At 49.8% G+C, this 27,457-nt stretch overlaps 1 protein-coding gene across 2 annotated transcripts; it reads left to right on the top strand.

The window, feature by feature from the left end:
- Positions 1-52: 52 nt before the first annotated feature.
- Positions 53-27,380, top strand: SLX4 (SLX4 structure-specific endonuclease subunit). Of its 2 annotated transcripts, none has more exons than XM_059895801.1 (16): positions 53-136; positions 2,087-2,240; positions 2,457-2,853; positions 4,293-4,514; positions 6,356-6,545; positions 8,327-8,539; positions 10,600-10,808; positions 10,916-11,238; positions 11,760-12,000; positions 12,406-12,494; positions 13,409-13,555; positions 14,245-14,414; positions 15,370-17,633; positions 19,644-19,743; positions 25,449-25,865; positions 26,326-27,380. In XM_059895801.1, exons 3-16 carry the CDS (start codon positions 2,508-2,510, stop codon positions 26,720-26,722), a joined length of 5,328 nt encoding a protein of 1,775 aa, XP_059751784.1. In that variant the 5' UTR covers positions 53-136; positions 2,087-2,240; positions 2,457-2,507; the 3' UTR covers positions 26,723-27,380. The 2 variants fall into 2 exon arrangements, with proteins under 2 accessions (XP_059751784.1, XP_059751785.1); XM_059895802.1 differs by lacking the exon at positions 53-136 and adding an exon at positions 147-515.
- The last annotated feature ends 77 nt before the right edge of the window (positions 27,381-27,457 follow it).

The following is a 27,457-nucleotide window of genomic DNA, read 5'->3' as shown; positions in this document are numbered from 1 at the left end:
GCCCCGGAGGAGGATGGGAAGCGAGCCTTGTGGATCGCTCTGCGCCTGCGCAGACGCAATTCGCCGCCGGGGCGCCAAGCGGCGCATGCGCAGGCGCGTTGGTCTCCGTTGAGAAGGTGCTGCGGCGGTGCGGGAGGTAGGAGGAGCCGGGTTTTGGGGCCGGGAGTCTGCACCCGGGAGAGGAGGTCCAGCCACCTCGGGCCTTTCTCGCTCCTCTGAGGGCGAAGAGGCTTTCTCGCCCGCCGCCAGCCGCGGTTAGAGGCAGGACCCGGGCTTGGGTGGAGGAGTCCAGGGCTGTCTGAACGGAAGAGGGGTGGGGGGATCCGGATACCCACGGGGCACAGCCCGGGGGTCCGACTAGCGATCGGAATTCGCCGTCTGTCTTTATAGCCGCCAGAGTCCTTGGCAGCCCTTCCCCAGGTGACAACCCGTGTGTCATCGGGTTGGGCGAGGCGGGGGGTCAGCCCCGCACCTGCCCATTCTTTCTTTCAGCGTCTGCGGTGAGCCCGGCCGCGGTAGGTACAAAGCTGAGTAGGCACAGTCCCCAGCCCTCTGGAAACTTGCCGTCTCGTAGGATCCATTACTTCCTTCAGCAGATACTGATTGAGCACGTATAGGAGATGCACCGTTTTAAACTAGTATCGGCAGAGATGTGGCGACTCCGGGCAGTGTGGAGGGTGGAGTTTGCTCTAGCGCCCACATCCAACAGTTTGCTTGGCCTAACGTCCCAGGCTCTCGGACACGGATTCTCCCTGCAGCCTTCTCTCCCACCACTTTCCTCTTCGCTCCCTATTGTACCAAGCTCTTTGCAGTTAATTAATTCAACAGATAACTATCGAGCATTTGTTACAAGTCATGCACCTTGTCAGCCAAAGAGAATACAGAATAGAGATGAGTGTGTGCCAACCTGAAGTTTTGAGCTTAGTAGGGGACAGATAACAAGTAAATGAATAAAAATGTAAGAGCTGATGCCCTGGAACCACACTGCCTGGATTTGATCCCAGCCCTGCCACTTGAAAAGCTGTGTCAACTTGAGTCAGTTCCTCATTCTTGTGCCTGGTTCCTTGCTGTAAAGAAAGGGTGTCAATAGATTGTACCCAGTAGAGTTGTTGTAAGTATTAAACAAGTTTGACTTATAAAGCACTTGGGACCACTGCCTGCATTCAGTAAGCATTCAATAAATCTATTACATGTGATTATAACTTGTGATAAGTGCCATTGTGAAAACAGCGTGTAATGATAGAAAATAATGGGAGTGGAGAGGGTTCGCTTAGATAAAGACGGAGAGCAAGCTTCTCTAAGGAGATGTAAGATGAGAATGAGCCAGCTATGCAAAGTAGATTTTAGGTATGTGTGTCTGCCCAGCTTTGGAAAACTAGGTGATTAATTGGATTACTTGGACAGTGGAGATTTCATTATGGTATTTGAAATGAACTTTCTACCACTGGGTTATTCAGTTTTGATTTCTGAACTCCACTAAACTGTGCCAATATAAATAATCATGCCCGTAAGGCGCAACCTTTGCATATGAGCAGCATTCTAGTCACCTGAGTTAGGAGGGTTGCTGGGGTGAGAGAATGGAGAAAAGTGACCTATTTCTGATTTGGAAAAATTGGTTGTATCAGTGAAAGAGAGCCTGCTATGTTCCTATCTTTTGTTTCTTTGTGAGCGTTCAAGTGCATATTCTCTCTTTCTCTCTCTCATTACATTGCTTGCTGATAGAGCCTCTGAGAGCTGGAGGACCAGCACAGGCCTAAGAGATAGGTTTTCTGGATTCCGGGGCCATCTTGTTTCTGTGGTGACTGCTCTTCATGGGATTTATTCCCTAGGCTTCAATAAAACTCTACTCTTCCAAGATGCACACATTTTTCTGCCTGTGGAAGAACATGCTTTGACAGGTTTTTAGATCCCTCTCCCCTGTTGTGTTGTGGTAGCCTATAGGACAGTTAGTTTGTGCTAACCAGGCTATAGCTGATTATTTGACAGGGGTATTGTTCCTCTCGAGACTTTTCTCATACCCCACATGCTCTTGTACCTTCCTGGAAGAAATGGCATAAAATGACAATATCTGTCTAATTACACTTAGATGCTTTTGGTTTTCCACGAGTGAAAAATTAAATGAATCAAATGTGCTTTATCACCGTGGAGATCTTGGAGAATCACCTGAGCACCAAGGTCACATGTACTCTCAGAGGCATCTACTGGACAACAGAAGCTCTCAGCTGTGAACTTTAATAAAGGTAAGCTTTAAACGTGCTGTTTAACACAGGTTCAATTTGAAGAAAGACATTTTAAATCATTATGGCAGGGGGAGCAGTACTTCCTGCTCAGTTGTGCAAACCCTCCAGGTACCTCAGTGAGAAGTAGAGAGGAACCATAATGAAGCTGCGAGTGCGAACGAGGCCTGGCTAGGCTCACACTCGGGTTCACTTTCTCATCTGTCCACATGCCCCCAGATTGACCCTCACTCCTCCGAAGACCAGCCTGAAAGCCTTCAAACCCGTCAGATGATGGATGAGTCAGACGATGACTTTAAGGAACTCTGTGCCAGCTTTTTCCAAAGGGTGAAAAAGAATGGCCCCAAGGAAGTGTTGGGGGAAAGGAAGACACAAAAGGCCTCAGACAGCACCCAGATAAGAAGCAAACTGAAAAGGACCAAACCAACTGCTTCCAAGAGCAAAACCCTTCAAGGCCCCACTGAGAGGAAAACTCGCTCTGGCAGCCAGGTCCTGCGGACTCAAAAGCAAGGGGCACCCAAGTGGCCAGAGAGTGAACCAGCTCCCCCTGAAAATGGGGAGGGAGGCGTGCATGCTTCTGCTGTGCTCCAAGACAGTGCATGGAGCACCCAGACAGGTAACCAGCTGAAACAGCTGCCAAAGCTTTTCCAGAGAGGAAACCAGAGGTGATTTGTACTGTTTTAAACCAGGGGTCGGAAAACTTTCTGAAAAGGGCCAGCTAGTAAATTTTTTTGGCTTTGCAGGGTGTACAGTCTCTGTCGCAAACTACTCAACTCCCTATGACGGTATGTAATAGAGTGGGCTGTGTTCCAGCAAAACTTCACTTAACAAAAACAGGCAGCCAGCCCGAGGACCGTAGTTTGCCAACTCCTGTTTTAAACAATAGTCATAAAAAATATAACCCGTGTGAATTTTCTACATGATATATTTGGGACCCTCTTCTCTTTCAGTTTCCTATTAATGTTTACATCACACAGTTGACATGAGTTATATGAACATGAAAATAATGCTGCTTCTCTCACTTTCTTGAGTTCATTCCAAAGTGGTTAAGTTGCAGTGGGCCAGCCAATTTGGTTAGGCTGCTGAAAGGTAGAACGAGGGTGCCGTGTGGGTTTGAGTCCCAGGAGAATATTCTGGTCCTTCCTTTCTCCTCCAAACACCTTTTATTGTTTTCTTTTTCTTCTTCTTTTTTTTTTTTTGGTTTGTTCGTTTAAAGCAGCTTTCTTATCCTGCTGCCCTTGGTGTACTAAACCATATGCTTAGCATACATTCTTCATGCAGAACTGAAAAACAGCCTTGCATATATAATACAGCACAAGATCTTTGGGCTCCTGAGTTCTGTTTCTAAATTTTTCTCACCTTCACTTCCTGATCTTAAATAATATGTGGTCAGCATGACCTCCCAGTGCAGTGGTGGTAAAGAGACTGTTGTAAGGCTTCGTTAATGTTGCTGAAATGTTACTGGTCCTTCATGCGCCCTTTGAGAGTCTAGTGAAAGCTATGCTTGATTTCCCCCAGAACACTGCACCCCCGAACACACCTGCAAAATTGACATATAACTTCAGGGGCTTCGTGGGTCCCCCGCCCGGAGGTCATCTACAGACACCAAGTTAAAGGAGAACTTCTGACCTAGGAAGATATAAGTGTTTGTCATTAATATTTCTTTAATAACAGCTTTATAGGGATACAATTCACATTCTATAAAATTTACCCTTTTAAAGTGTATGGCTCAGTGATTTTAGTATATTCACAGAGTTGTGCAACCGTCCCCCCTACTTAATTTTAGAACATGTTCACCACCTCAGAAATAAACCCCATGTTCAATAGCAGTCACTCCCCATGCCCCCTCCTGTCATAGATATTTATGACAGGGGTATTTGTATTACCACAAACAGTGAGGTTACCAAAAAACAATCAGTACTATTCACACTTAAGAGTTAAACCTAAACTAGTCAGTAAAGGACCCCTTTGAAACTTGAGGTGTTTGAAACTTTGGAAGAGTCTTTGGTTCCTCCGGCTAGAACTGATGCATGTGAATGTTTTCCTCCTTGCCAGAGGCTGCTCCTGACAGCCGCTCCCAGCCCCCTCCTTCCTGTCTGACTGCAATGGTGCCCAGTCCCTCCAAACCCCGGGCGGCAGAGCTGGTGCTACAGCGAATGCAGCAGTTCAAGAGAGCAGACCCCGAGCGTTTGAAACACGGTTCAGAAGGGTGCTCCCTAGAGGCTGCACTTGAAGAAAACGTCCCAAAGGGCCCTCAAGAGATGATGGCGGAGAACGGTATGATGGGAGTCCTCTGTCTTCCCAACAGGGATGACTTTCGGGGAAGGGAGTCAGGAAGGAGCCCGTGTTCATTGCGTCTCTGCTGGGGGTGGTGCTCTACCTTTGCCACTCTGTCTGGCCAGAGAACAGAGGGTCCCTTGGGTCATTTCTCACTTAGCTTCCTTGACAAGGTACCGCTTCCTCTTTTTTTTATTTTGACCTTTTATTACAAAAATTTTCCCATTCATAAAAGTCAGAAAAATATATTACAATGAAGTCCCTATGCCCTCAACCTATATTTAACAATTGTCAACATTTTGCCATACATTTTTTTATGTCTCTATAAATATACGTTTCTTCTGTACCATATGAAAGCAAGTTATATACATCATGACGCTTCACTCCTAGATTCTCCTATATAATCACAATACCATAAACACAAGTGATTCCGTAACACTGCCTGGTATCAGTTCACATTTAGATTTCCCTGGTTGTCCCAAGGATAGCCTCTGTAGCTGGACTCCTTCTCTTTCTGAATGAGGATTTGTCACACACATGTGGCTGTGGCTCAGCAGTCTCTCTGGTCTAGACCCGAGACCAGTCCCCTTGTCTTGTCCTTGTTTTTTCACGATACTAACTTCTTGAAAAGTCCAGGACAATTGTCTTTTAAAATTCCCCCCTTTCTGGATTTGCTTGTTTCCTCCTGCTGTCATTTAACCTTTTCCTGCAGGGAAGTGCCGTGCACTGCATGTTACACCACCTCTTGAGGCTTGTAATGTCAGGTGGTACTACACTTTATCCCCTAAACAATAGGAATTTTCATCCCTGGTGAAAATATACAAAAGGAAAAGAAATAGGAAGAAACTGTATTGACAGACTTACGGCTAGTAAATACATAGTCTCCTGGTACTGTACCTGCAGATTTCACCTCAGGATTACTGAGGATTCTCAGGCTACCCCAAAGGTCCATGCAGGTGACATAGCGATGTGACATCTGCTGTGGCGTCAGTCCTTGGTCCACGTGGCACCAAGGGGTGCAGAGGAGTCACTCAGCCAGTGCGTAAGCCCAGCACCTGCCCTACATGCGACTCAGTTGTTTCCATAAATCGTCACATTATACCCAGTAATACTCAGGAGAGATAAACCATTTCTTTGTTTAAAAAAAACATTGGACCAAAATGAAGTATGATGCTTTTCTGGCTTTGTTCTCAGGGCATATCCCTCATGAGTGCCGAGGGTTTGCTCCAGCAACATCAGATGTGACAGAGGGCCGCAGCAGTGGGCATGACCACCTTGAGAGCCATCTCAAGATTAGAGTCACTCCATCCTCTGGTCTGATGCTGAGAAAAACCGAGAATGGCATTTCACTCTGACCTGGTTCTTCTAGGATGGGCAAGAAAAAGTCAGAGTAGTAGGAAAGGTTGAGCTTTGAAGAGAAAACTTAGATTTTTTTGGAATAGAAGCCTTATAAACCTGGAATGCCCGGGGTTGCCAACTTTAGCAGAGATGGGAAATGAAAGGCAAGTTCTTTAGTACCTTGATGCTCAAGAGAATGGTCCTGGACCAGCAGCATCAGCCTCGCCTTGGAGTTGTCAGAAATGCAGAATCTCAGGCTCCACCTGGGCCCCCAGAGTGCCAGCCTCCAGACCTGCATTTCAACCAGCTTTCTGGGGGTCCCTGTACCTGTTAAAGTTTAAGGAGTACCCTTCTCAGGGCCCCACTCGGGGTCCAGTCTCCCTGGATGGGGCCACACATGAGCCAAGTGGTGCCAGGTCTGGATTCCTCACGATACACCCAGTGTCCGTGCTCCTCGACATCTGAGGATAAGCTGGTCCTCATAGGTGCTTGTGCCTCCACAGGGTCTGGGCCCAGGCTCCCTGCCACAGAGAGCGACACTGCAGTGGCCTTGGCCCTCCAGCACGAGTTTGGGCCAGAACGGGCATCTGCACACAACGACAGCCTGGAGGAGAAGGGGTTGTTCTTTTGCCAGATCTGTCAAAAGAACCTCTCAGCTATGACCGTGACACGGAGGGAGCAGCACGTGAACCGGTAGGAGCAGCTCGGCCGTCACCTGTCTGCGGTCACCTCTCCCGTGGGTGTGACCAGCTCCAGGGCTCCTGTGGCCGTGGTGGGAATCTTGAGATAGTACCTCAGTATCGGTGTCAATCTATCCTTGCTTTTCTTTTTAAACAGCTTTATTGAGATATAATTCGTATACCATACAATTCACCCATTTAAAGTGAACAATACAATCGTGTTTACTTAATATATTGACAGAGTTGTGCAGCCATTACCACAATTTTTTTTCCCTATAAATTTATTTATTTATTGTTGGCTGCGCTGGGTCGTCGTTGCTGCGCACGGGCTTTCTCCAGCTGCAGTGAGCAGAGGCAACTCTTAGTTGTGGTGCGTGGGCCTCTCATTGCGGTGGCTTCTCTTGTTGCAGAGCACGAGCTCTGGACACGCAGGCTTCAGTAGTTGTGGCACATGGGCTCAGTAGTTGTGGCTCACGGGCTGTAGCACGCAGGCTCAGTAGTTGCGGCACACGGGCTTAGTTGCTCCGCGGCATGTGGGATCTTCCCAGACCAGGGCTCGAACCCGTGTCCCCTGCATTGGCAGGCGGATTCTTTTTTTTTTAATAGTAATCTTTTTATGTATTTATTTTTATATTTATTTTTGGCTGTGTTGGGTCTTCGTTTCTGTGCGAGGGCTTCCTCTAGTTGCGGCAAGCGGGGGCCACTCTTCATCGCAGTGCACAGGCCTCTTCACTATCGCGGCCTCTCTTGTTGTGGAGCACAGGCTCCAGACGCACAGGCTCAGTAGTTGTGGCTCACGGGCCTAGTTGCTCCGCGGCACGTGGGATCTTCCCAGACCAGGGCTCGAACCCGTGTCCCCTGCATTAGCAGGCAGATTCTCAACCACTGAGCCACCAGGGAAGCCCCGGCAGGCGAATTCTTAACCACTGCGCCACCAGGGAAGTCCCCACAGTCAATTTGATAACATCTTGTCACCCCTAAAATAAACCCCAGACCCATTAAGCAGGCACCCCCATTTCCCTCTTTTCTTCAGCCCCTGGCAACCATTGATCTGCCTTATGTCTGTGGATTTGCCCGTTCAGGACATAAGTGGACTCACACAATATATGGCCTTTTGTGTCTGGCTTCCTTCACTCAGCAGTGTTGGCAAGGGTCATCCATGCTGTAGCTGTGTCAGTGCTTTTCTCCTTTTTAAGGTTAGATAATGTTCCACTGTATGGATGGACCACATCTCGTTTATCCATTCATCCATTGGTGGACATTTGTCTCCACCTTTTGGGTTTTATGAATAGAGCTGCTGTGAACATGCTTTCCATGTATTTGCTTAAGTATCTGGTTTTTTCATTTTTTTTTAATGTATTTATTTATTTTGGCTGTGTGGGCTCTTCATTGTGGCACGCGGGCTTCTCCAGTTGCGGCACGCGGGCTTAGTTGTGGCATGTGGGATCTTAGTTCCCCAGCCAGGGATGGAACCCAGGCCCCCTGCATTGGGACCACCAGGGAAGTCCCTTGAGTATCTGCTTTCAGCTCTTTGGGGCATATACTTAGGAGTAGAATCACTGTGCCATATGGTTACTCCCATGACTCTGTGTTTAGTTTATCCTTGCTTTCTTCAGACACCTTTGCTAACAGAAACCTGAATTCAATGTCTGGAGGCTGACTGTAGGCTGTGTGGAGGGATCAGCTCAGGGGGAACAGGCTTTGTCCCACAGCATGTCCACGCTGACATGAATCCCTATCTACGATCATATTACCAGGGAGGGTGGTTCTTCTACCTTTGCTGTCTTCCTCCAGGTGCTTGGATGAGGCTGAAAAGGCACTGAGACCTTCCGTGCCTCAGATCCCTGAATGCCCAATTTGCGGCAAGCCATTTCTCACCCCAAAGAGCAGAATCAGTCACTTGAAACAGTGTGCGGTGAAGATGGAGATTGGCCCGCAGCTCCTGCTCCAGGCCGTGAGGCTGCAGACAGCTCAGCCCGAGGGGGCCTCTGGCACACTGGCATCGAGGTGAGTCAGATGAAAAGGAAGAAAAATCAAAGTAGTCTGATTTGCTTAAAAAAAAAAAAAAGAAAAAAGGCCTTTTGTAGTGTTGGAGGACAACAGAGCCCTCTCTGATTCTGGAGATGAAATATTTCGGGAGGAAATTGGGCATAGTCTCCACAGGGACTGAGGAGGGGACAGATCTCTGTCGTCGGAGGCTTTGAAATGGACCAGATGGATTGGACTGGTTTCCACGAGGGCCTTCCTGAGATTTACCCATCCCCACCATCCTGAGCAGCTAAGAATTCAATAATTCTCTTCACCTCATCCATTTCGTGTGGGGTACAGCATGGCTTCCAGCTCAGTGTAGTCTGATTTTCATACTATTAATGTAAGATTACTCAGCGTAGCTCAACAAGTTGATGAGACAGAACCATAGGCCTATTTTTTGCATGAATTAAATGCTTAAGTGTTTGAATGGGAGGCCTTGCTGATACCCAGAAACAAGTGCTTGGCATGCAAACCACAAACAAGTGGCAGAGGGTTGCTTCCCTCCACATCGTCTCTGCCGCTGTGGTTGCCTGGGTAGGTCCCAGTGTTACAGGGAACAGAGTAGCGCGGGCCCTGGATTTCTGTAGGTTCGGGACTTCTTTCCCTCGGCAGCTCTTGAGGGCAAAGGGAAGGCCGAGGGCAGTGGCTCTGTTTGTTCCAGCCATTGCCTTGCACGCAGGTGATGGGCCTCTGAAGGGGGCCAGTGCTGAGACTGGGTGGTCGATTCTTAGCTGCAAGCCTGTCCGTATTTTAGCACATCAACACTAGCATCACAGATTCAGAAGCCTTAAGTCCTTAGAATAGATGTCATCTAAGCCATTGCTTGCCTTTTGGCAGGACTAGACTGAAGATACCTACTCAGATAAAATATATCTGCTTTTTAAATACCTCCAAGAAGTGAGACAAGATGTGTGTGGGTCCTTCTGGAAGGTTGTTAGAGTAGAAAACCACAGCAAACGAAGAGCCTTGCCTGCCATACGGCCAAACCCAGGGCGTTTTGACCCCGGGGTAGTCAGAGCTCCCCAGCCAGGGCACACATGCTGGTGAGAGCACCCCACTTGCTCCTGCACCCCTCGCGTGCTTTCACCTCAGCCCAGGCCCTGCCCGCTGGGCTGAGGTACAGTCTGCAGCAGCTGCCAGCAGGGCCTGGAGGTTAGGGTGGCTCCTTCCCCTCTTGGAGGCTGTGGTTATCGTGCAGGGTTCCCAGGAGGTTGGAACTGAATTAGGGCTCGCTGAGATCTCTGAGGTGATACCTGAGATTCTGGAGCCATCCCTGGCCTGGTGGAGAGCACGAGCTTTTACCCAAACCAGAGGTGCTTCCCGCACACTGCCCTGAGGTGCAGGGAAGGTGGTCCTGGGTCTGCACTCTCCATCTGTCTCACCTTTACCTCCCACCTCTCGCCCAGACCATTGGAATTCACCAGGCAGTGTAGGTTCTCTCCAGTCAGAAAATCCTTTAAATAAATATCCTCCAACCCAAATGACATGCTGCACGTTGACCTCTGAGTCAGCTGACCACATTGGTGGCCTAACCTGGGAGGCCTTTCAGGCCTTGGGCAGAGGTGCCGCCCTAAGGCCCCCGCAGGAGGGAAGGGATCTTTTCACGGCCAGTGTGGCCGGGTCCGCCTCAGGGCATCTGAGGTATGGATGGGCAGAAGTGGGTGGAATCCGGGGAGCTGACTCCACCGGAAGGGTCTGGCCACGTCTGGGGTATGCGGGTGCTGCTGTCGGCTTTGTGTGTCTGCCAAGAACCCTGCTGGGCAGCATCACCCGGAAGGACCCAGACCCTCCCGTGTCTGGACTGTGCTGCACTTATGGCCCAGGATCAGGCGAGCTCACGTGAGGCACAGAGTGAGCGCAGTGACTGAGTACAGAAGCCGTTGATGCTTCTGTCTGCACATTTATCCCTTTTCTCTCGCCCCCCCCCCTACCGAGGAGAAAGGGTGAGCCCTCTTAGGTCCAGTGGGGACCACCTCATAACAGGAAGCGCTCGCACCTCCAGCCTCACTAACCTTTCGGTGTGGCTGCCTTTTAAGCCTCAGGGATCACGCTGGAGGTCTGAAGCGGAAGGGAGCCACTGCCAAGAAGGAGCCGCAGAAGAGGCGGAAGGTCGCCAAGCCCGAGGCGCCGTCCGAGGACCTGCTGGTGGCCATGGCTCTGTCCCGGTCCGAGATGGAGCAGGAGGCTGTGCCGGCGGCACTCAGGCTGGGAAACGCTTTTTCTGGGAGGACGAGACCAGGAGCAGGTACGTGTGGTCAAGGGTGGTGCCGGGGGAGCCTCGCCGCACGGCAGCCGCTAAAGGAGCAGCTGGGGGCCTCGGGGGGAGGATGACTCCGTGTTGCTTCTGTTTAGCTCTAGAGAAGAAAAGCCGCAAGAAGAAAGCCCCTGTTACACCCCCGCAGTTGTTAGTCCAGGACGCGGAGACCACAGGGAGACAGATGGAGGATCGCGTGGCCCAGCTCTTGGCAGAGGAGCTGGAGCTGTCTGGCACGCCACCGCTTCCTGCGAGCAGAATTTTTAAGGAAGAGCTGGAAAAGGGCAGGCGGGGTCTTCGACCACCTGGAGGAAAGCAGAACTTTCTGTGGGAGGGCAGCGCCCTGACCGGGGCCTGGGCTCTGGAATCCTTCTACACGGCCAGCCTGGTCCCTCCCCTGGTGCCCCAGCGGCCCGCCGAGGTGCGCTCCCTTCCGAGCTGGCACGGGTGGGCTCAGGAGAGAGGGCGGCGGCAGAAAGTTGGAGGAAGATGGGAGGGGGGAGAAGCCAAGGAGCATCGTGTGTGGTCTAGTGTGTTTTCTTTGCAGCAACCAGATGGTTCCCCTGGTAGGAACAGGGAGACCACTGGTTCCCAAGTGTGTTATGTTCCTGGAGAGTTTAAAATGCAGAGTCCCAGGGCCTTCTCCCGGACCGGGTATGACCTGCTTGTGATGGAGGGCAGGAACCAGACTGGCCTATGCAGGTGTCTGGAATTGGTACTCACCCGCTTGAAGCAATTCAGACGATACTAGGAGGGCGGAGGCCCTGGAAACCCTTCTGCAGATGTGGAGGCCACAGGCATGGCCTCTGCTGTGACAGACGAGCTTGCTGACAGGTGGCAATGGTGACAAGCTTCCCAGGGTCGCGCTGGGCTGGGTCTCACACCCTTGGGGAGCCTGCTGCGGCAGCCACACGCTCACTCTGGCTCTCCCACTTCTTTCAGGGCCTCACACAGGAGCCCACACTGCCACTGGAGCTGCCTGAGAAGCCAGAGCCTGGCGTGCAAACACCCCTTGCCGTCCATGGCACCCGCCCTGTGGGCCACAGCCCCCTGAGCCCAGCGCCCTCCGCCAGCCAGAGGGAGCATCAGGCCCTGCAGGACCTCCTGGACCTGGCAGGAGAGGGGCTGAGCGCCAGCCCGTGGCCCTGCAGCGGGGGCCCGGCCGGCTCAGGAGGGGCCACAGGTGAGACACTGGCCGTCGGGGCCTCTCCTCCCTGGGACCAGGGCCGTGACAGCTGCTCAGATCCGATGTTGCCAGGCTTATCCCCATGTGACAGGGAGAATGTAGTCTCACTAGGTGCTTTCATTTTTCCTCAAAGGTGAATGGGATTTAGGTGAGTCTGTCACAGTCTTCCTTCAACTTTGACCAAGGACAGAGCCTTTTGCCAGAACGAGTGGTCATGAGGGCTGATTTCGGCTCTTTCTCTCCCGAGTCCCTCTCTGTTGGGAGCGGGTGGTGGTGAAGGTGGTCTGTGGGCAGTTCGCTTTCCATGAAGACGTCCTCGGGTCAGCCCAGGTGATGCTCTTTCCCTGGTGGTTGATGTTGCCAGGAGGTGCTGTTCTTTTAACCTGCAAATCCTCCTCTCAGGAATGGACTTGTTGCCCAGCAGCCTTCCACTGACTGGGTTTGTCCTGCCAGCCAAGGAGAAGTGCCTGGAGAGGAGCGGCCAGGCTTCGGTAAGAATGTCTGGCCCTGTCCCGGCTCCATCCATGGTCTTGGCCGAAGGGCTTGTTGTGTGTTCAGTGCTGCCAGCTCACTGCCAGCCTCCAGGCCCCTGCTCGAGTCCACTGATCCCCTTGACGGCCTTTGAACTGAGCGGGGCTTTGCCATGAGGCTGTTGTCCCTTTTGTCGCTGAACCCTGGGGCACCTCAGTAGCCCGGCCCTGGGAGCCTGCTCTGTCCTGGGGCCTGGGGAGCACCCCTGCTCGGTGAGGGTGCCTCACTTCAGCCGACGGCTCTGAGCATCCATCTCTCAAAGTTCCATTCACTCGTTCAGGACTTGCTGTGCCCTCATGTGTGAGTCCTGGAGGCCTCCAGCTAATAGTTCGTGTTCTGTGTTGGTGACAAATTGGGTTAGAAGCTGGGTTTTCCTTAGAGGAGGTGTCATCCCGTGAGTGCATTGGTATCAGCCAAGCACTTCTCACCAAGGTCTCCCTGGAGATGTGGCACATGTCAGAGAGGGACACGGAGCTCCTCAGCCGGCCCCGTACCTGCTTGGGCTCAGGTGCCATCTGTCACGGCAGGCTGGGCTGGTAGCTTCCTGTGGGGCCGCACACCTCCTGGCCCACGGAGCCCTCAGCAGGTGCTGATGCTGCCGCCACATCCCGGTGAGGCTATCAAGCACACCTCTCCATGGGCTGGGGCTCCCATTTAGGCCAGGGAATTGGGTGTGATGGAGATTTTCAGAAAGGACTGGGTTTTGCTGTTCCGTGTCCCTGAGGGCCTAAAGGTAACTTAAAGGTGGAGCCCAACATTGGACCTTGTGGGGAGCAGCACGAGGCCCTGACTGGCCACCTGCACCCCGTCAGTTGGGCCTGCATGGTTAGGCGGGCGACAGGTGGCAGTGGCCGCTCTCCCCGTCTCATTTCAGCTCGCCCTCGGTTTGCTGGTGGCCGACTTCGGTGCCATGGTCAACAACCCACACCTCAGCGACATCCAGTTTCAGATGGACGGCGGGGAGGTGCTTTATGCCCACAAGTTTGTGCTCTATGCCCGATGCCCACTTCTCATGCAGCACGTAAGTGTGCGGCCAAGCTGCCTCCCCACCCCCTTCCCTCCCCCCTCCTCTCCCTCCTCCCCTCTTCTTCCCTCTGTGCCCTGCCTCTCCCTCTGTCTTCCTGCCCCCTTTCCTCCCCCAACCCCGGCTCTCCTCCCACTGCCCTGGAACGTTCTTCCTCTGTTGCCATCAAGGTTATGCTTCCATGGAGAAGACAGGTTTGAGGTGAGGAAGCTCTATGAGGAGATGAGCTTTGGGAAACATCAGACTTCTTGTTCTGTTGAATAAAAATCCTTTTTTCCCCAGAATTGTTTCCTTTTCCTCTATTTGCATAATTGTAAAGTCTTATAAACAACCTTGTTAAGGTCGAGCTACCGCGACATTTCTGTGCCGTTGTGCATTTGACTTGAACATCGCATTGCAGGAATCCCAGAAACTGCTGTCAGTCTCGTCAGAAAGTTCTAGTGCCTTTGATATGCCTGTCAAGAGGGGACTGACTGGGTTCTTGAGCATCTATCACTGACTTGATTTTGGAAACAGACAAGTTTTGTGGCCTAACCTGCAGAATTCCTGGCCAACTAAATGGAGTGACACTGGCTAATACCTGTCCTAGGACAAGCTCAGAGGCTCCCAGAACCTCCCTGAGGTCTGTTTTGCCCCAAGTCACAACTGTCCGATCGGTAACTCTTCTGCACGCGTTTCTCCCTCAGGTAAACAGTGAAGGCTTCTTTGCAATAGAAGATGGTGACATGAGGACCCAGCGCGTTCTGCTGAGTGACGTCAGCGCTGAGGCCGCCCGGATGTTCCTGCGTTATCTCTATGCTGCGGACACTGCCCTTACTCCCCAGCTGGCCCCTGACCTGAGCTCTCTGGCCCACAGGTCTGGGTTGTTCTTCCCATTTACTTCACAGCTTTTGACATTAACTGACAAGGATTATCTGGTTGATGGCCCGTGGGAAGGTCAGGGCTGAGTCCTTCCTGTACCTTTTAATCCCAAGTTTATACCTGGTGGTGACCTTGAACAGGGTGTATTGACTGGAAGTCTGGCCAGAATGAACACTTGCAGGAGAGCCAAGTGCTGGCTGAGGAGGGCCCCCCGTGGCTTTCGATCCCTGGGCGTGATGAGAGGGTGGTCCCAACCTCAGCCCCCAAACACTGCCGCTCCTTGGTGGTTCTGCCACCAAAGCTGAACAACAGCCGTCCTTTCCCAAGTTCCAGAAAATGGAAGTGAGTAGGATGCTTGATCTAACTCCCATGAATTTGCACCTACCTGGTTTGTCCACACCAGTATCTCAGGAGAGGTGGCAGGTAGCTCAACAAAAAATAGGTGTTTTACTTCCTGATAAGGCTCAAGGGCCTGTGGGATGAAACCTTGCTCATCTCTCAGGTGCATTCTTGGGAAGGATGGGCTCAGCCTCTGGGGTTTCAAAGGTACCGATTAGACCACAGAGCCGTCAAGCAGGTGGCAGGCTGGTGTGGCCCTAGGCCTGGCTGACCTGTGACAGGTTTGGGTGTCCCGGTTTGCATCAGTCACAGCGCTTTGGGTGCTCTCCCGGTCACAGCACCACCCATCCCTGCCATCTTCCCTCAGCCTGCACTCGGGCCTGCACAGCAGGGTTAGTGGCCCTCCTTGAAGGCTCTGTTTCCAGAACTGAGCAGCCTGGGGCATAGCTGGGCATGAGCACGGGAACCGTCTCCGTAGAGGAGCAGGGGAAAGGCCAGGGTGAGTCACGGCCATCCTCCCCGTGAGGGCTCCTGCCCCGAGCCTTCTGCACCTGGACACCCAGCTGCCGCCTCTGCGCAGGGTGGGGTAACGCATGGCTTTCCCATTGCAGGTTTGGCGTGACTGAGCTTGCTCACCTGTGCGAACAGGTGCCCGTCCTGATGGATGCCGAGGGTGGACAGCAGAAGGAGCAGGAAGACGAGGATTGTGAAAGCAGAGTGGAGACTTTCCAAGAACTCCTGCGGTCAGTGTGGCGGGGGGAGGAGGAGGAAGCAGAGGCTCTGCCGAAATCCGAGGGCCGAGAAGAAGACAGAGAAAAGGTGAATGAGGCAGAGATGGAAGAAATTTATGAATTTGCAGCTACTCAGCGAAAGCTGCTCCAGGGGGAGAAAGCTCCAGCGATGAAGGAAGAAACTGACCAGCTCAGGGAGGACGGTCCAGTTTCTGGGGGAATCCTCACAAGCGTTCGCAATAAAGAACAGTCAGAAAATGCAGAGCAGATGGAATCATCTGGGCAAGGAAGAGGTGAGGCCCCAGACAAATGGAAAAACATGAGACAGTCCACGCTCCTGCCCCCCGGGGACCAGGGTTTGGACAGGGAGGAGAAAGCAGAGTCCCCAAAGGAAGCACTGGCTCTTCCCTACTCTTCCAGCCCTGCCCGGGGTCGGGCAGAGAAGCAGGAAAACACCTTTTTGTGCTCAGTTGATGTTGATGATGATGAACAGTCCTTTTCATCGCCTCAAGCCGGATACCCTGAACCCTCCCAGATGACAAGTGATCGCAAGGAAGGAAACTGCACCGTATGGGAAAGGGAGATAGAGAGTTCCCATCCCCCTGCTCACCAGCAGGCACCTCCCTCACACTCACCCTTCTTCCCATCACATCCCCATCAAGGCAGGAGTCCCTGCCGGCCACATCTTCGTTCTCGTCACACCAGTGACCTATCCCTGCCAACACCCCAGTTGCAGGGCACGGCTTCCAGGGTGGCCTCCCAGAACTCATCACCAAAGCCAAAGAGGGCCAGAAGCCTTCCCATGTCACGTAAGGATCCAGGCCAGAAAGACAAGGAATGTAGTTCCGTGTTGGAACACAGAGGTAAAGGGGTCCTGATCTCCCCCGAAAAGTCTCCTCCCATGGATCTAACCCAGTCAGAACCTGGCTGCTTGAGTGCCAGGTCTCAGAACTCTCCATCCAGCGTGAACAGAGAAGATGAGGTGATCCTTTTATTGGATTCAGATGAAGAGCTGGAGCTGGAACAAATCAAAATAAAGTCAGTTTTGAATGGTCCCTCGGAAGAAAGGAAAGTTCTTGAAGTTAGCACCAAGTCCTCTGAGCTGTTTTCCATCATTGACCTCGATGCGGAGCAGGAACATTCCCAAAGCCCACCAGGAAGAGAGCCCACGCTACAGCAGGAGGTGGAGGGACCGCTGGGGAACCGGGGCTCTGTCGGGGGCAGAGGGACCCCCCAGCTGTTCTGCGACCCCAAGATCAGTGGCGACGAGGACAGCACGACAGATACCTCGTGGCTGGTGCCCGCCACCCCACTGGCTAGCAGAAGCCGTGACTGTTCATCGCAGACCCAAATCACAGGCCTCAGGTCCAGGCCTTCAGCAGACCCACTGGCTCAGCCCAAGCCCAGGGCCCTGTTACAGAACAGGGACGAACCGGAAGCCATGAGTAAGTTTTCGGTCATCGTGCCTCAGACATCCTCACTCCTGGGCCACGTCGCTCCCGGAAGCCCTGACAGCAGAAGGCAGGTCTGCAGAAGCCCGTCCAGTCCCCACCCCAGATGCCACCAGTACTTTTCTCCTCTGGCTCCCCGTCCCAGCTCAGGAGGCCTCGCTGATCTCACTGGGCAGTTCCAGAGGCACCCGCCACCTGCGCCGAGCCCAGGGGTTCAGGCCACTGCGAGTGAAGTGGTGGAGGTTGAGGACAGTGAGGAGGAGCAGGAGGTGGCCTCCCGGAAGGCGAGCAACATCCTCCTGCCGGGTAGTGACCCCCCGATGCCAGCCGACGATTGGTGTTGGCATGTGGAGCCCCTCTCACCAATTCCGATCGACCACCTGAACCTCGAGTGGACCGGCCCCCTGAGCACCAGTAGCCCTGGCAGTAGGGTGGAGGGGGCCCCGGACAGCGGTGACTGCCGCTCCCCAGCGCTGCTGGGCACCACCCCCATCCGAGGAAGCTGCACTGGCCAGAGGAAGGCTCAAGAGAAATCCCCTGGGGCCAGCTCCCCTGGGAGCAGCAGGCTGAGCTTTCTGAACTCAGCTCTGTGGGACGATTGGGATGGAGAACAGAAGTCCCCAGAGGCTCTTCCTCTGCCCCAGACACCGAGCGCGGATGGAGCCCAGAAATTGCAAGAGTTACAGACGCCAAGTGAGTGGTGGGAGGGTGTTGTCTTTTATACTGTTTTACACTAAGGGGCGTGGAAGGTCGTAACGACAGTGCGGGGCAGTGATGCTAAAGGGCCTGCTGACTCGCGGCCAGCCCTCCCCTTGCCTGCCTGACCCCACTCCACGGTTGGGGAGGATCGGCCTGCTGTCAAACATACACTCCTTAGCCAGTAAGTCAGGGCTTCCTAAACCTGCCTGGATCCTGTGGCTCGCCTGGGTACTTGTTCAAGATCCCTGTCTGTGGCTCCACTCCAGAACAGTGGACCAGCACCTCCGAGAGGCTGTGACAGGCACCTCACGTGCACCTTAAGAGCAGACATGTGTGGTTCCTCAAGTAGTCAAACACAGAATTGCCATTACCACCAGGCAATTCCACTCCTACATATACATTCAAAGGATTTGAGATCAGGACTCCTGTACACAAATGTTCACAGCAGCAATATTCACAACAGCCAAAAGGTGGAAACAACCCAAATGTCCATCAGCTGATAAGTGGATAAACAAATGTGGTCCATCCATCCAGTGGAATATTATTCAGCCATATAAAGGAATAAAGCACTGACACAGATACAGCAGAATGAACCTTGAAAACATGCTGCTCAGTGAAAGAAGCCAGACACAAAAGGCCACCATGTATTATATGATTCCTTTTATATGAAACGTTCAGATGGACAAAGCCATAGAGACAGAAAGTAGATGAGTGATCGCCAGGGGCTGTGGGGGAGGAGAACAGGGAGTGACGGGCATGGAACTTTCTTTGGGGGATGAAATGTTTTAGAACTAGAAAGATGTGGTGGTTGCACAACACTGAATGTGCCAAGTGCTACTGTTCACTTTAAAATTTTGTTATGTGAATTTCATCTCAATTAAAAGACCAGATGGGGTGAGTGTGGGAGGTCTGCTGTGAGCCTTATCGGCCCCACTGGTGGAGGGACCCCACTTCCCAGCTTATTTCAGTCACAGGGGAAAATCAAGGCCCCCGGTGTTGGTGTTGGCCCCTTGAGGTGCTGCTGCCCCACCGCTACCCCCTCCAGCTGGACTGATCCAGGGAGAGTCTGGGAAGGGACCAGGCGACACTGAGCCGTGACTGGTGACAGGGAAGCAGAGCCTATGGGCAGAGCATCTGCCTGTGTCCTGCCATTTCATGTCCCCCTAAAGTCTTAGACCAGCTGGGCATCACTAACCAGTGCTTTCAGCCTTGAGTGGGCGTCAGAATTGCCTGCAGAGCTTCTTAAAACACACGTGGCCGGGCTCTACCCCAGAGCTGCTGCTTCAGGAGGTCTGGTGTGTGACCAAGAATTTGCATTTCTAACAGGTTCCCAGGTGGTGTGTGAGAACCGCTGCAGGAGACCTGAGAACAGGGGACCTTAGTCAGAATCTGAGGGGAGATTCATGAGGGTGACAAACTCTCTGAAATGATATAAAGAATTTTGTGCATTTTTCACAAGACAGATCCTGTTGTTTTCATTGGCATCTCAAAGGACTCCATGTTCATAAAAAGGATAAGAACCAAAGTCCAGATGTACTTAAGTTGTCCCTAAGTTGTCTTTAAAATACTGATTTTTTTTTTAAATAACAGCATTATTGAGATGTTATTCACATATCATAAAATTCACCCTTTCAAATGTACTATTCAATGGCTTTTTAGTACAGTATTCTACAACTGTCTAATTCCAGGATGTTTTCATCACCCCAAAATAAATCCCACACCCATTAGCAGTCGCCCCACTGCCCCTTCACCCCAGCCCCTGGCAACCGCCTACCTGCTTTCGAGCCCTTCACAGCATCAGCACCGCGTAAGCCCGTGGCCCTCACCGTGTGCTGTGTGATGCTTTCCAATGGGAAGACAGGACTGCAGAGTCAAACAGTGAAGGGTGGACATCACTGCTGTCCTGGAGCGAGGGCAGCATTTCTCTAAGTGACACTGTCAGGGTCAGAAGAGGCAAATCCAGGGCCCTCGTGCTGAAACGTGTGTTTCTTTTGTTCTACCCAGAAGGTGCTAATCGGAAGAACTTGCCCCCCGAAGTGCCCATAACCCCAATGCCAAGGTATTCCATCATGGAGACCCCGGTGCTGAAGAAAGAACTGGACAGGTTGGTGTTGTTCTGGAAAGCTTGCTCTGAGCAGACCCTCCCTCCTGTGCCTGTGTCCAGGCTTATTAGTGAAGCGGGGAGCAGAACGGCACCCTGGGCTCTGGTGGCAGGAGCCTCTGGTTGGTGGGGGGGCGTGCGTGACTCCCAGCTCTCCACATACTGTTCCCCAAGTGACTTAGGGCCAAGAAATGACACTCCTCCAGGTCACCCATCAGGTGGCAGGTCTCCATGTGCCGTGTGGATGGGAATGGGACCCTTGCCTTAACAGTCTGAGGAGGGACACCTGATTTTTTTTTTTTTTTAGAAATTTCATGTAATGTCTGAAACATTTATATTAACATGTTTCCATACAAATAACCCAATGAAAGTTTAGTATTAGTTGTTTTGTTTGTTTTTTTATACTGCAGGTTCTTATTAGGCATCAGTTTTATACACATCAGTGTATACATGTCAATCCCAATCGCCCAATTCAGCACACCACCATCCCCACCCCACCGCAGTTTTCCCCCCTTGGTGTCCATATGTCCATTCTCTACATCTGTGTCTCAACTTCTGCCCTGCAAACTGGCTCATCTGTACCATTTTTCTAGGTTCCGCATACATGCATTAATATACGATATTTGTTTTTCTCTTTCTGACTTACTTCACTCTGTATGACAGTCTCTAGATCCATCCACGTCTCAACAAATGACTCAATTTCGTTCCTTTTTATGGCTGAGTAATATTCCATTGTATATATGTACCACATCTTCTTTATCCATTCATCTGTTGATGGGCATTTAGGTTGCTTCCATGACCTGGCTATTGTAAATAGTGCTGCAATGAACATTCGGGTGCATGTGTCTTTTTGAATCACGGTTTTCTCTGGGTATATGCCCAGTAGTGGGATTGCTGGGTCATATGGTAATTCTATTTTTAGTTTTTTAAGGAACCTCCATATTGTTCTCCATAGTGGCTGTATCAATTTACATTCCCACCAACAGTGCAAGAGGGTTCCCTTTTCACCACACCCTCTCCAGCATTTGTTGTTTGTAGATTTTCTGATGATGTCCATTCTAACAGGAGTGAGGTGGTACCTCATTGTAGTTTTGATTTGCATTTCTCTAATAATTAGTGATGTTGAGCATCTTTTCATGTGCTTCGTGGCCATCTGTATGTCTTCTTTGGAGAAATGTCTATTTAGGTCTTCTGCCCATTTTTGGATTGGGGTGTTTGTTTCTTTGATATTGAGCTGAATGAGCTGTTTATATATTTTGGAGATTAATCCTTTGTCGGTTGATTCATTTGCAAATATTTTCTCCCATTCTGAGGGTTGTCTTTTCGTCTTGTTTATGGTTTCCTTTGCTGTGCAAAAGCTTTGAAGTTTCATTAGGTCCCACTTGTTTATTTTTGTTTTTATTTCCATTACTCTAGGAGGTGGATCAAAAAAGATCTTGCTGTGATTTATGTCAAAGAGTGTTCTTCCTATGTTTTCCTCTAAGAGTTTTATAGTGTCCAGTCTTATATTTAGGTCTCTAATCCATTTTGAGTTTATTTTTGTGTATGGTGTTAGGGAGTATTCTAATTTCATTCTTTTACATGTAGCTGTCCAGTTTTCCCAGCACCACTTATTGAAGAGACTGTCTTTTCTCCATTGTATATCTTTGCCTCCTTTGTCATAGATTAGTTGACCATAGGTGCGTGGGTTAATGTCTGGGCTTTCTATCTTGTTCCATTGATCTATGTTTCTGTTTTTGTGCCAGTACCATATTGTCTTGATTACTGTAGCTTTGTAGTATAGTCTGAAGTCAGGGAGTCTGATTCCTCCAGCTCCATTTTTTTGCCTCAAGACTGCTTTGCCTATTCGGGGTCTTTTGTGTCTCCATACAAATTTTAAGATGATTTGTTCTAGCTCCGTAAAAAATGCCATTGGTAATTTGATAGGGATTGCATTGAATCTGTAGATTGCTTTGGGTAGTATACTCATTTTCACAATGTTGATTCTTCCAATCCAAGAACATGGTATATCTCTCCATCTGTTGGTATCATCTTTAATTTCTTTCATCAGTGTCTTATAGTTTTCTGCATACAGGTCTTTTGTCTCCCTAGGTAGGTTTATTCCTAGGTATTTTATTCTTTTTGTTGCAATGGTAAATGGGAGTGTTTCCATAATTTCTCTTTCAGATTTTTCATCATTAGTGTATAGGAATGCAAGAGATTTCTGTGCATTAATTTTGTATCCTGCAACTTTACCATATTCATTAATTAGCTCTAGCAGTTTTCTGGTGGCAGTTTTAGGATTCTCTATGTATAGTATCATGTCATCCGCAAACAGTGACAGTTTTACTTCTTCTTTTCCAATTTGTATTCCTTTTATTTCTTTTTCTTCTCTGATTGCCGTGGCTAGGACTTCCAAAACTATGTTGAATAATAGTGGTGAGAGTGGACATCCTTGTCTCGTTCCTGATCTTAGAGGAAATGCTTTCAGTTTTTCACCATTGAGAATGATGTTTGCTGTGGGTTTGTCATATATGGCCTTTATTATGTTGAGGTAGGTTCCCTCTATGCCCCCTTTCTGGAGAGTTTTTATCAGAAATGGGTGTTGAATTTTGTCAAAAGCTTTTTCTGCATCTATTGAGATGATCATATGGTTTTTATTCTTCAATTTGTTAATATGGTGTATCACATTGATTGATTTGCGTATATTGAAGAATCCTTGCATCCCTGGGATAAATCCCACTTGATCGTGGTGTATGATCCTTTTAATGTGTTGTTGGATTCTGTTTGCTAGTATTTTGTTGAGGATTTTTGCATCTATATTCATCAGTGATATTGGTCTGTAATTTTCTTTTTTTGTAGTGTCTTTGTCTGGTTTTGGTATCAGGGTGATGGTGGCCTCATAGAATGAGTTTGGGAGTGTTCCTTCCTCTGCAATTTTTTGGAAGAGTTTGAGAAGGATGGGTGTTAGCTCTTCTCTAAATGTTTGATAGAATTCACCTGGGAAGCCATCTGGTCCTGGACTTTTGTTTGTTGGAAGATTTTTAATCACAGTTTCAATTTCATTACTTGTGATTGGTCTGTTCATATTTTCTATTTCTTCCTGGTTCAGTCTTGGAAGGTTATACCTTTCTAAGAATTTGTCCATTTCTTCCAGGTTGTCCATTTTATTGGCATAAAGTTGCTTGTAGTAGTCTCTTAGGATGCTTTGTATTTCTGCAGTGTCTGTTGTAACTTCTCCTTTTTCATTTCTGATTTTATTGATTTGAGTCCTCTCCCTCTTTTTCTTGATGAGTCTGGCTAATGGCTTATCAATTTTGTTTATCTTCCTAAAGAACCAACTTTTAGTTTTATTGATCTTTGCTATTGTTTTCTTTGTTTCTATTTCATTTATTTCTGCTCTGATCTTTATGATTTCTTTCCTTCTGCTAACTTTGGGTTTTGTTTGTTCTTCTTTCTCTAGTTTCTTTAAGTGTAAGGTTAGATTGTTTACTTGAGCTTTTTCTTGTTTCTTTAGGTAGGCTTGTATAGCTATAAACTTCCCTCTTAGAACTGCTTTTGCTGCATCCCATAGGTTTTGGGTCGTCGTGTTTTCATTGTCATTTGTCTCTAGGTATTTTTTGATTTCCTCTTTGATTTCTTCAGTGATCTCTTGGTTATTTAGTAACGTATTGTTTAGCCTCCATGTGTTTGTCCTTTTTACGTTTTTTTCCCTGTAATTCATTTCTAATCTCATAGCGTTGTGGTCAGAAAAGATGCTTGATATGATTTCAATTTTCTTAAATTTACTGAGGCTTGATTTGTGACCCAAGATGTGATCTATCTTGGAGAATGTTCCGTGCGCACTTGAGAAGAACGTGTAATCTGCTGTTTTTGGATGGAATGTCCGATATATATCAATTAAATCTATCTGGTCTATTGTGTCATTTAAAGCTTCTGTTTCCTTATTTATTTTCATTTTGGATGATCTGTCCATTGGTGTAAGTGAGGTGTTAAAGTCCCCCACTATTATTGTGTTACTGTCGATTTCCTCTTTTATAGCTGTTAGCAGTTGCCTTATGTATTGAGGTGCTCCTATGTTGGGTGCATATATATTTATAATTGTTATATCTTCTTCTTGGATTGATCCCTGGATCATTATGTAGTGTCCTTCCTTGTCTCTTGTAACATTCTTTAATTTAAAGTCTATTTTATCTGATATGAGTATAGCTACTCCAGCTTTCTTTTGATTTCCATTTGCATGGAATATCTTTTTCCATCCCCTCACTTTCAGTCTGTATGTGTCCCGAGGTCTAAAGTGGGTCTCTTGTAGACAGCATATATATGGGTCTTGTTTTTGTATCCATTCAGCCAGTCTATGTCTTTTGGTTGGGGCATTTAATCCATTCACGTTTAAGGTAATTATCGATATGTATGTTCCTATGACCATTTTCTTAATTGTTTTGGGTTTGTTTTTGTAGGTCCTTTTCTTCTCTTGTGTTTCCCACTTAGAGAAGTTCCTTTAGCATTTGTTGTAGAGCTGGTTTGGTGGTGCTGAATTCTCTTAGCTTTTGCTTGTCTGTAAAGCTTTTGATTTCTCCATCAAATCTAAATGAGATCCTTGCCGGGTAGAGTAATCTTGGTTGTAGGTTCTTCCCTTTCATCACTTTAAGTATATCATGCCACTCCCTTCTGGCTTGCAGAGTTTCTGCTGAGAAATCAGCTGTTAACCTTATGGGAGTTCCCTTGTATGTTATTTGTCGTTTTTCCCTTGCTGCTTTCAATAATTTTTCTTTGTCTTTAATTTTTGCCACTTTGATTACTATGTGTCTCGGCGTGTTTCTCCTTGGGTTTATCCTGTATGGGACTCTCTGTGCTTCCTGGACTTGATTAATTATTTCCTTTCCCATGTTAGGGAAGTTTTCGACTATAATCTCTTCAAATATTTTCTCTGGTCCTTTCTCTCTCTCTTCTCCTTCTGGGACCCCTATAATGCGAATGTTGTTGCGTTTAATGTTGTCCCAGAGGTCTCTTAGGCTGTCTTCATTTCTTTTCATTCTTTTTTCTTTAGTCTGTTCCGCAGCAGTGAATTCCATCATTCTGTCTTCCAGGTCACTTATCCGTTCTTCTGCCTCAGTTATTCTGCTATTGATTCCTTCTAGTGTAGTTTTCATTTCAGTTATTGTATTGGTCATCTCTGTTTGTTTGTTCTTTAATTCTTCTAGGTCTTTGTTAATCATTTCTTGCATCTTCTCAATCTTTGCCTCCATTCTTATTTCAAGGTCCTGGATCATCTTCACTATCATTATTCTGAATTCTTTTTCTGGAAGGTTGCCTATCTCCACTTCATTTAGTTGTTTTTCTGGGGTTTTTTCTTGTTCCTTCATCTGGTACATAGCCCTCTGCCTTTTCATCTTCTCTATCTTTCTGTAACTGTGGTTTTTGGTCCACAGGCTGCAGGATTATATCGGGACACCTGATTTTTTAAAAGAACATCAAAACTCACATTCCAATGAATTCTGCTGTTCACCTTGGACACTGGGGAGGTCACTGCTACCACCACCACTCAGAACTCAGGGGGAATAGCCCTTCTGGAATATTCCTGAGTCAGCTCAGTGGGTATGCAGGATAGATATTGACCTCTGAATGCTCATAAGTCAGGCATTTAAGATTCAGTTACATAAAGCCACTAGTTTAATTAGTTGATAACTGTTTGCTCTTTGCTGACGTTCACCTGTTTTCCCATTCAGGTTTGGGGTCCGCCCTCTGCCCAAACGCCAAATGGTCCTGAAACTGAAGGAGATATTCCAGTACACTCACCAGACACTGGAATCAGACTCCGAGGAAGAGAGCCAGTCCTCACAGATGCCCTTGGAGGCTCCTTGCAGCCAGACTTACACCACCAAGACCTCTAAGGCTTCAAGGGCAGCTGGCCGCACCCAGCTGGAGGCCACTTCTGGTCCCGTTCCCCAAAGGTCCAAGGGACCTGCTAAGAACAAGGGCCCCCAACATCAAAAGATGCAGCCTGGTGGAAGCATCCCTGCCCTGAGCATGTCACCAGCCAAGGAGGGGCCTCCAGGCCCTGATGGTGACACCCAGCTACCGGCCTCCCAGGAATCCATGGCCACCTCTGTAGACAGCAGTGACAGCTCCTGCAGCTCACAAAGGTAACCAGATGGAAGGACAGGGCCAGTGGCTTTATAGGTCCTCTGACAAGTGAGTTTTGAGAATTGGCATAAGCGAGGCCTGATGGCCAACATTCAGAAATCCCAGCTGCCTTCTGGGTTTGAACGACCGGGGAGACCCAGGTGGGGTTAAAGGTCAGCCCCCTGTGGGCCTCCTGGGCAGACCTCTGGGGCTTCCACATCCTCGCTCACAAGCAGGGCCAGCCTAGCACGGCTGCCCTCGGCATTAGATTCTGGCTGAGGGTGCGATCCTGCTCAGGCCGGCGGCTAGAGTGCCAGGGACACAGCAGCCTGGGGCTTCCTACTGCCCTGGGGGTCGTCCACGTGCCAGGCTCCGCAGGGGACACAGAAACACACTCCTTCCCTCAAAGAAGCTCCTGGTCTCGGGGTAGAGGCTGGAAAGAAAGGGTGTTGCTAGATGTTACTGTCTGGTTCTTTTCAGTTCTTCCTGTGAGTTTGGAGCGGCCTTGGAGTCTGCAGGAGAAGATGAGGAGGATGAGGAGAGTGTCAGTGCTTCGCAGGCGGCCATCCAGGGAGCGGCCACAGAGGAGGCCGTGAGGCATTACATCTGCTCCAAGCCAGCCCTCTACCGCAAGGTCCTGCTGTACCAGCCCTTGGAGCTGGCAGAGCTACAGGCCGAGCTGAAGCAGCAAGGCATCCACGTGGCCACGGGGAAGCTGCTGGACTTCCTGGACACCCAGTGCATCACCTTCACCACAGCTGCCGCCCGCAAGGAGAAGCTTGAGAGGAAGAGACGGCAGCCCATGGGCAAGAAGACGGGGGTCAGAACCCGCAGGCCTGTCCCCCGCCCCCAACCCCTGGCCATCAGCAGCCTGTGAGGGTCTGCGGCCCCCGTCAGCCAGCCAGGCCCCCACAGTGTTTCTGAGCTTTCTGACCACACCGCTCCCCCTGTGAATAACGGCAGCACCAACCCAGATCGGCTTCCTCTTGACCTCGTATCCTAGAGTGTTCGTCCGTATTCAGAGTGTGTCGTCCGCTGGATGTAGGGGCCCTGGCCCCTCCCTCCATCGGTGCCCACAGTTTGTCTCCCTTTAACCCCCTTGGGCCCCATGTGTTTCAGGAGGGGGTGGGCCACTGCCAGCTGGCCAGGGCAAGGCCTGATTCAGCCGCGTCTTCCACTCTCTTTGCCCACCAGTCACAGGTGTCCGTGTCCTGAGGTGGATGTCTGGGTCCAGGCTGCCCCTGCCCATGTCTTCCTTCTCAGCACTTGGGCTGTAATCCCAGCCTCCACCAGCAGACCAGCTGTCCACAGGCCCTGCACTGCCAGGCCCCAGGTGCTCTGTTGGCCCAGCTGTCCTGCCCGGACACTTGTCATTGTCACCAGCAGTCTCTGAATTGGACAGTACAGAAGGCCCAGTACAGCTCTGAAGCCCCCAAAATAAGCACGTTCTTTGTTAACTGGTTCCACCAGTATGTGTTGCAGCCGCCTGTGGAGTGCAGGTGAGGGCTGGAAAAGAAGAAAAGTTTGGGTCTCTGCGTCCTTGTGAACGTCTTGTCTGTTTTAAATACAGTGCAGTTCGTTTTATATGATGTGCAATAAAAACAAAAAGGCG

The sequence above is a fragment of the Balaenoptera ricei genome, chromosome 15 (genome assembly GCF_028023285.1).
Source record: "Balaenoptera ricei isolate mBalRic1 chromosome 15, mBalRic1.hap2, whole genome shotgun sequence".
Taxonomy (NCBI): Eukaryota; Metazoa; Chordata; class Mammalia; order Artiodactyla; family Balaenopteridae; genus Balaenoptera; species Balaenoptera ricei.
Note: the sequence above shows the minus strand (reverse complement) of the source record. Positions and strands in the feature narration are given on the sequence as shown.

Bases quoted from the DNA above. Each gene is read 5' to 3' on its own strand.
- SLX4 (XM_059895801.1), top strand. From the start codon at position 2,508: ATGATGGATGAGTCAGACGATGACTTTAAGGAACTCTGTGCCAGCTTT. The intron at 10,809-10,915 runs GTACGTGTGGTC...GCTTCTGTTTAG, and splicing joins GAGGACGAGACCAGGAGCAG to CTCTAGAGAAGAAAAGCCGC. The intron at 13,556-14,244 runs GTAAGTGTGCGG...TTTCTCCCTCAG, and splicing joins GCCCACTTCTCATGCAGCAC to GTAAACAGTGAAGGCTTCTT.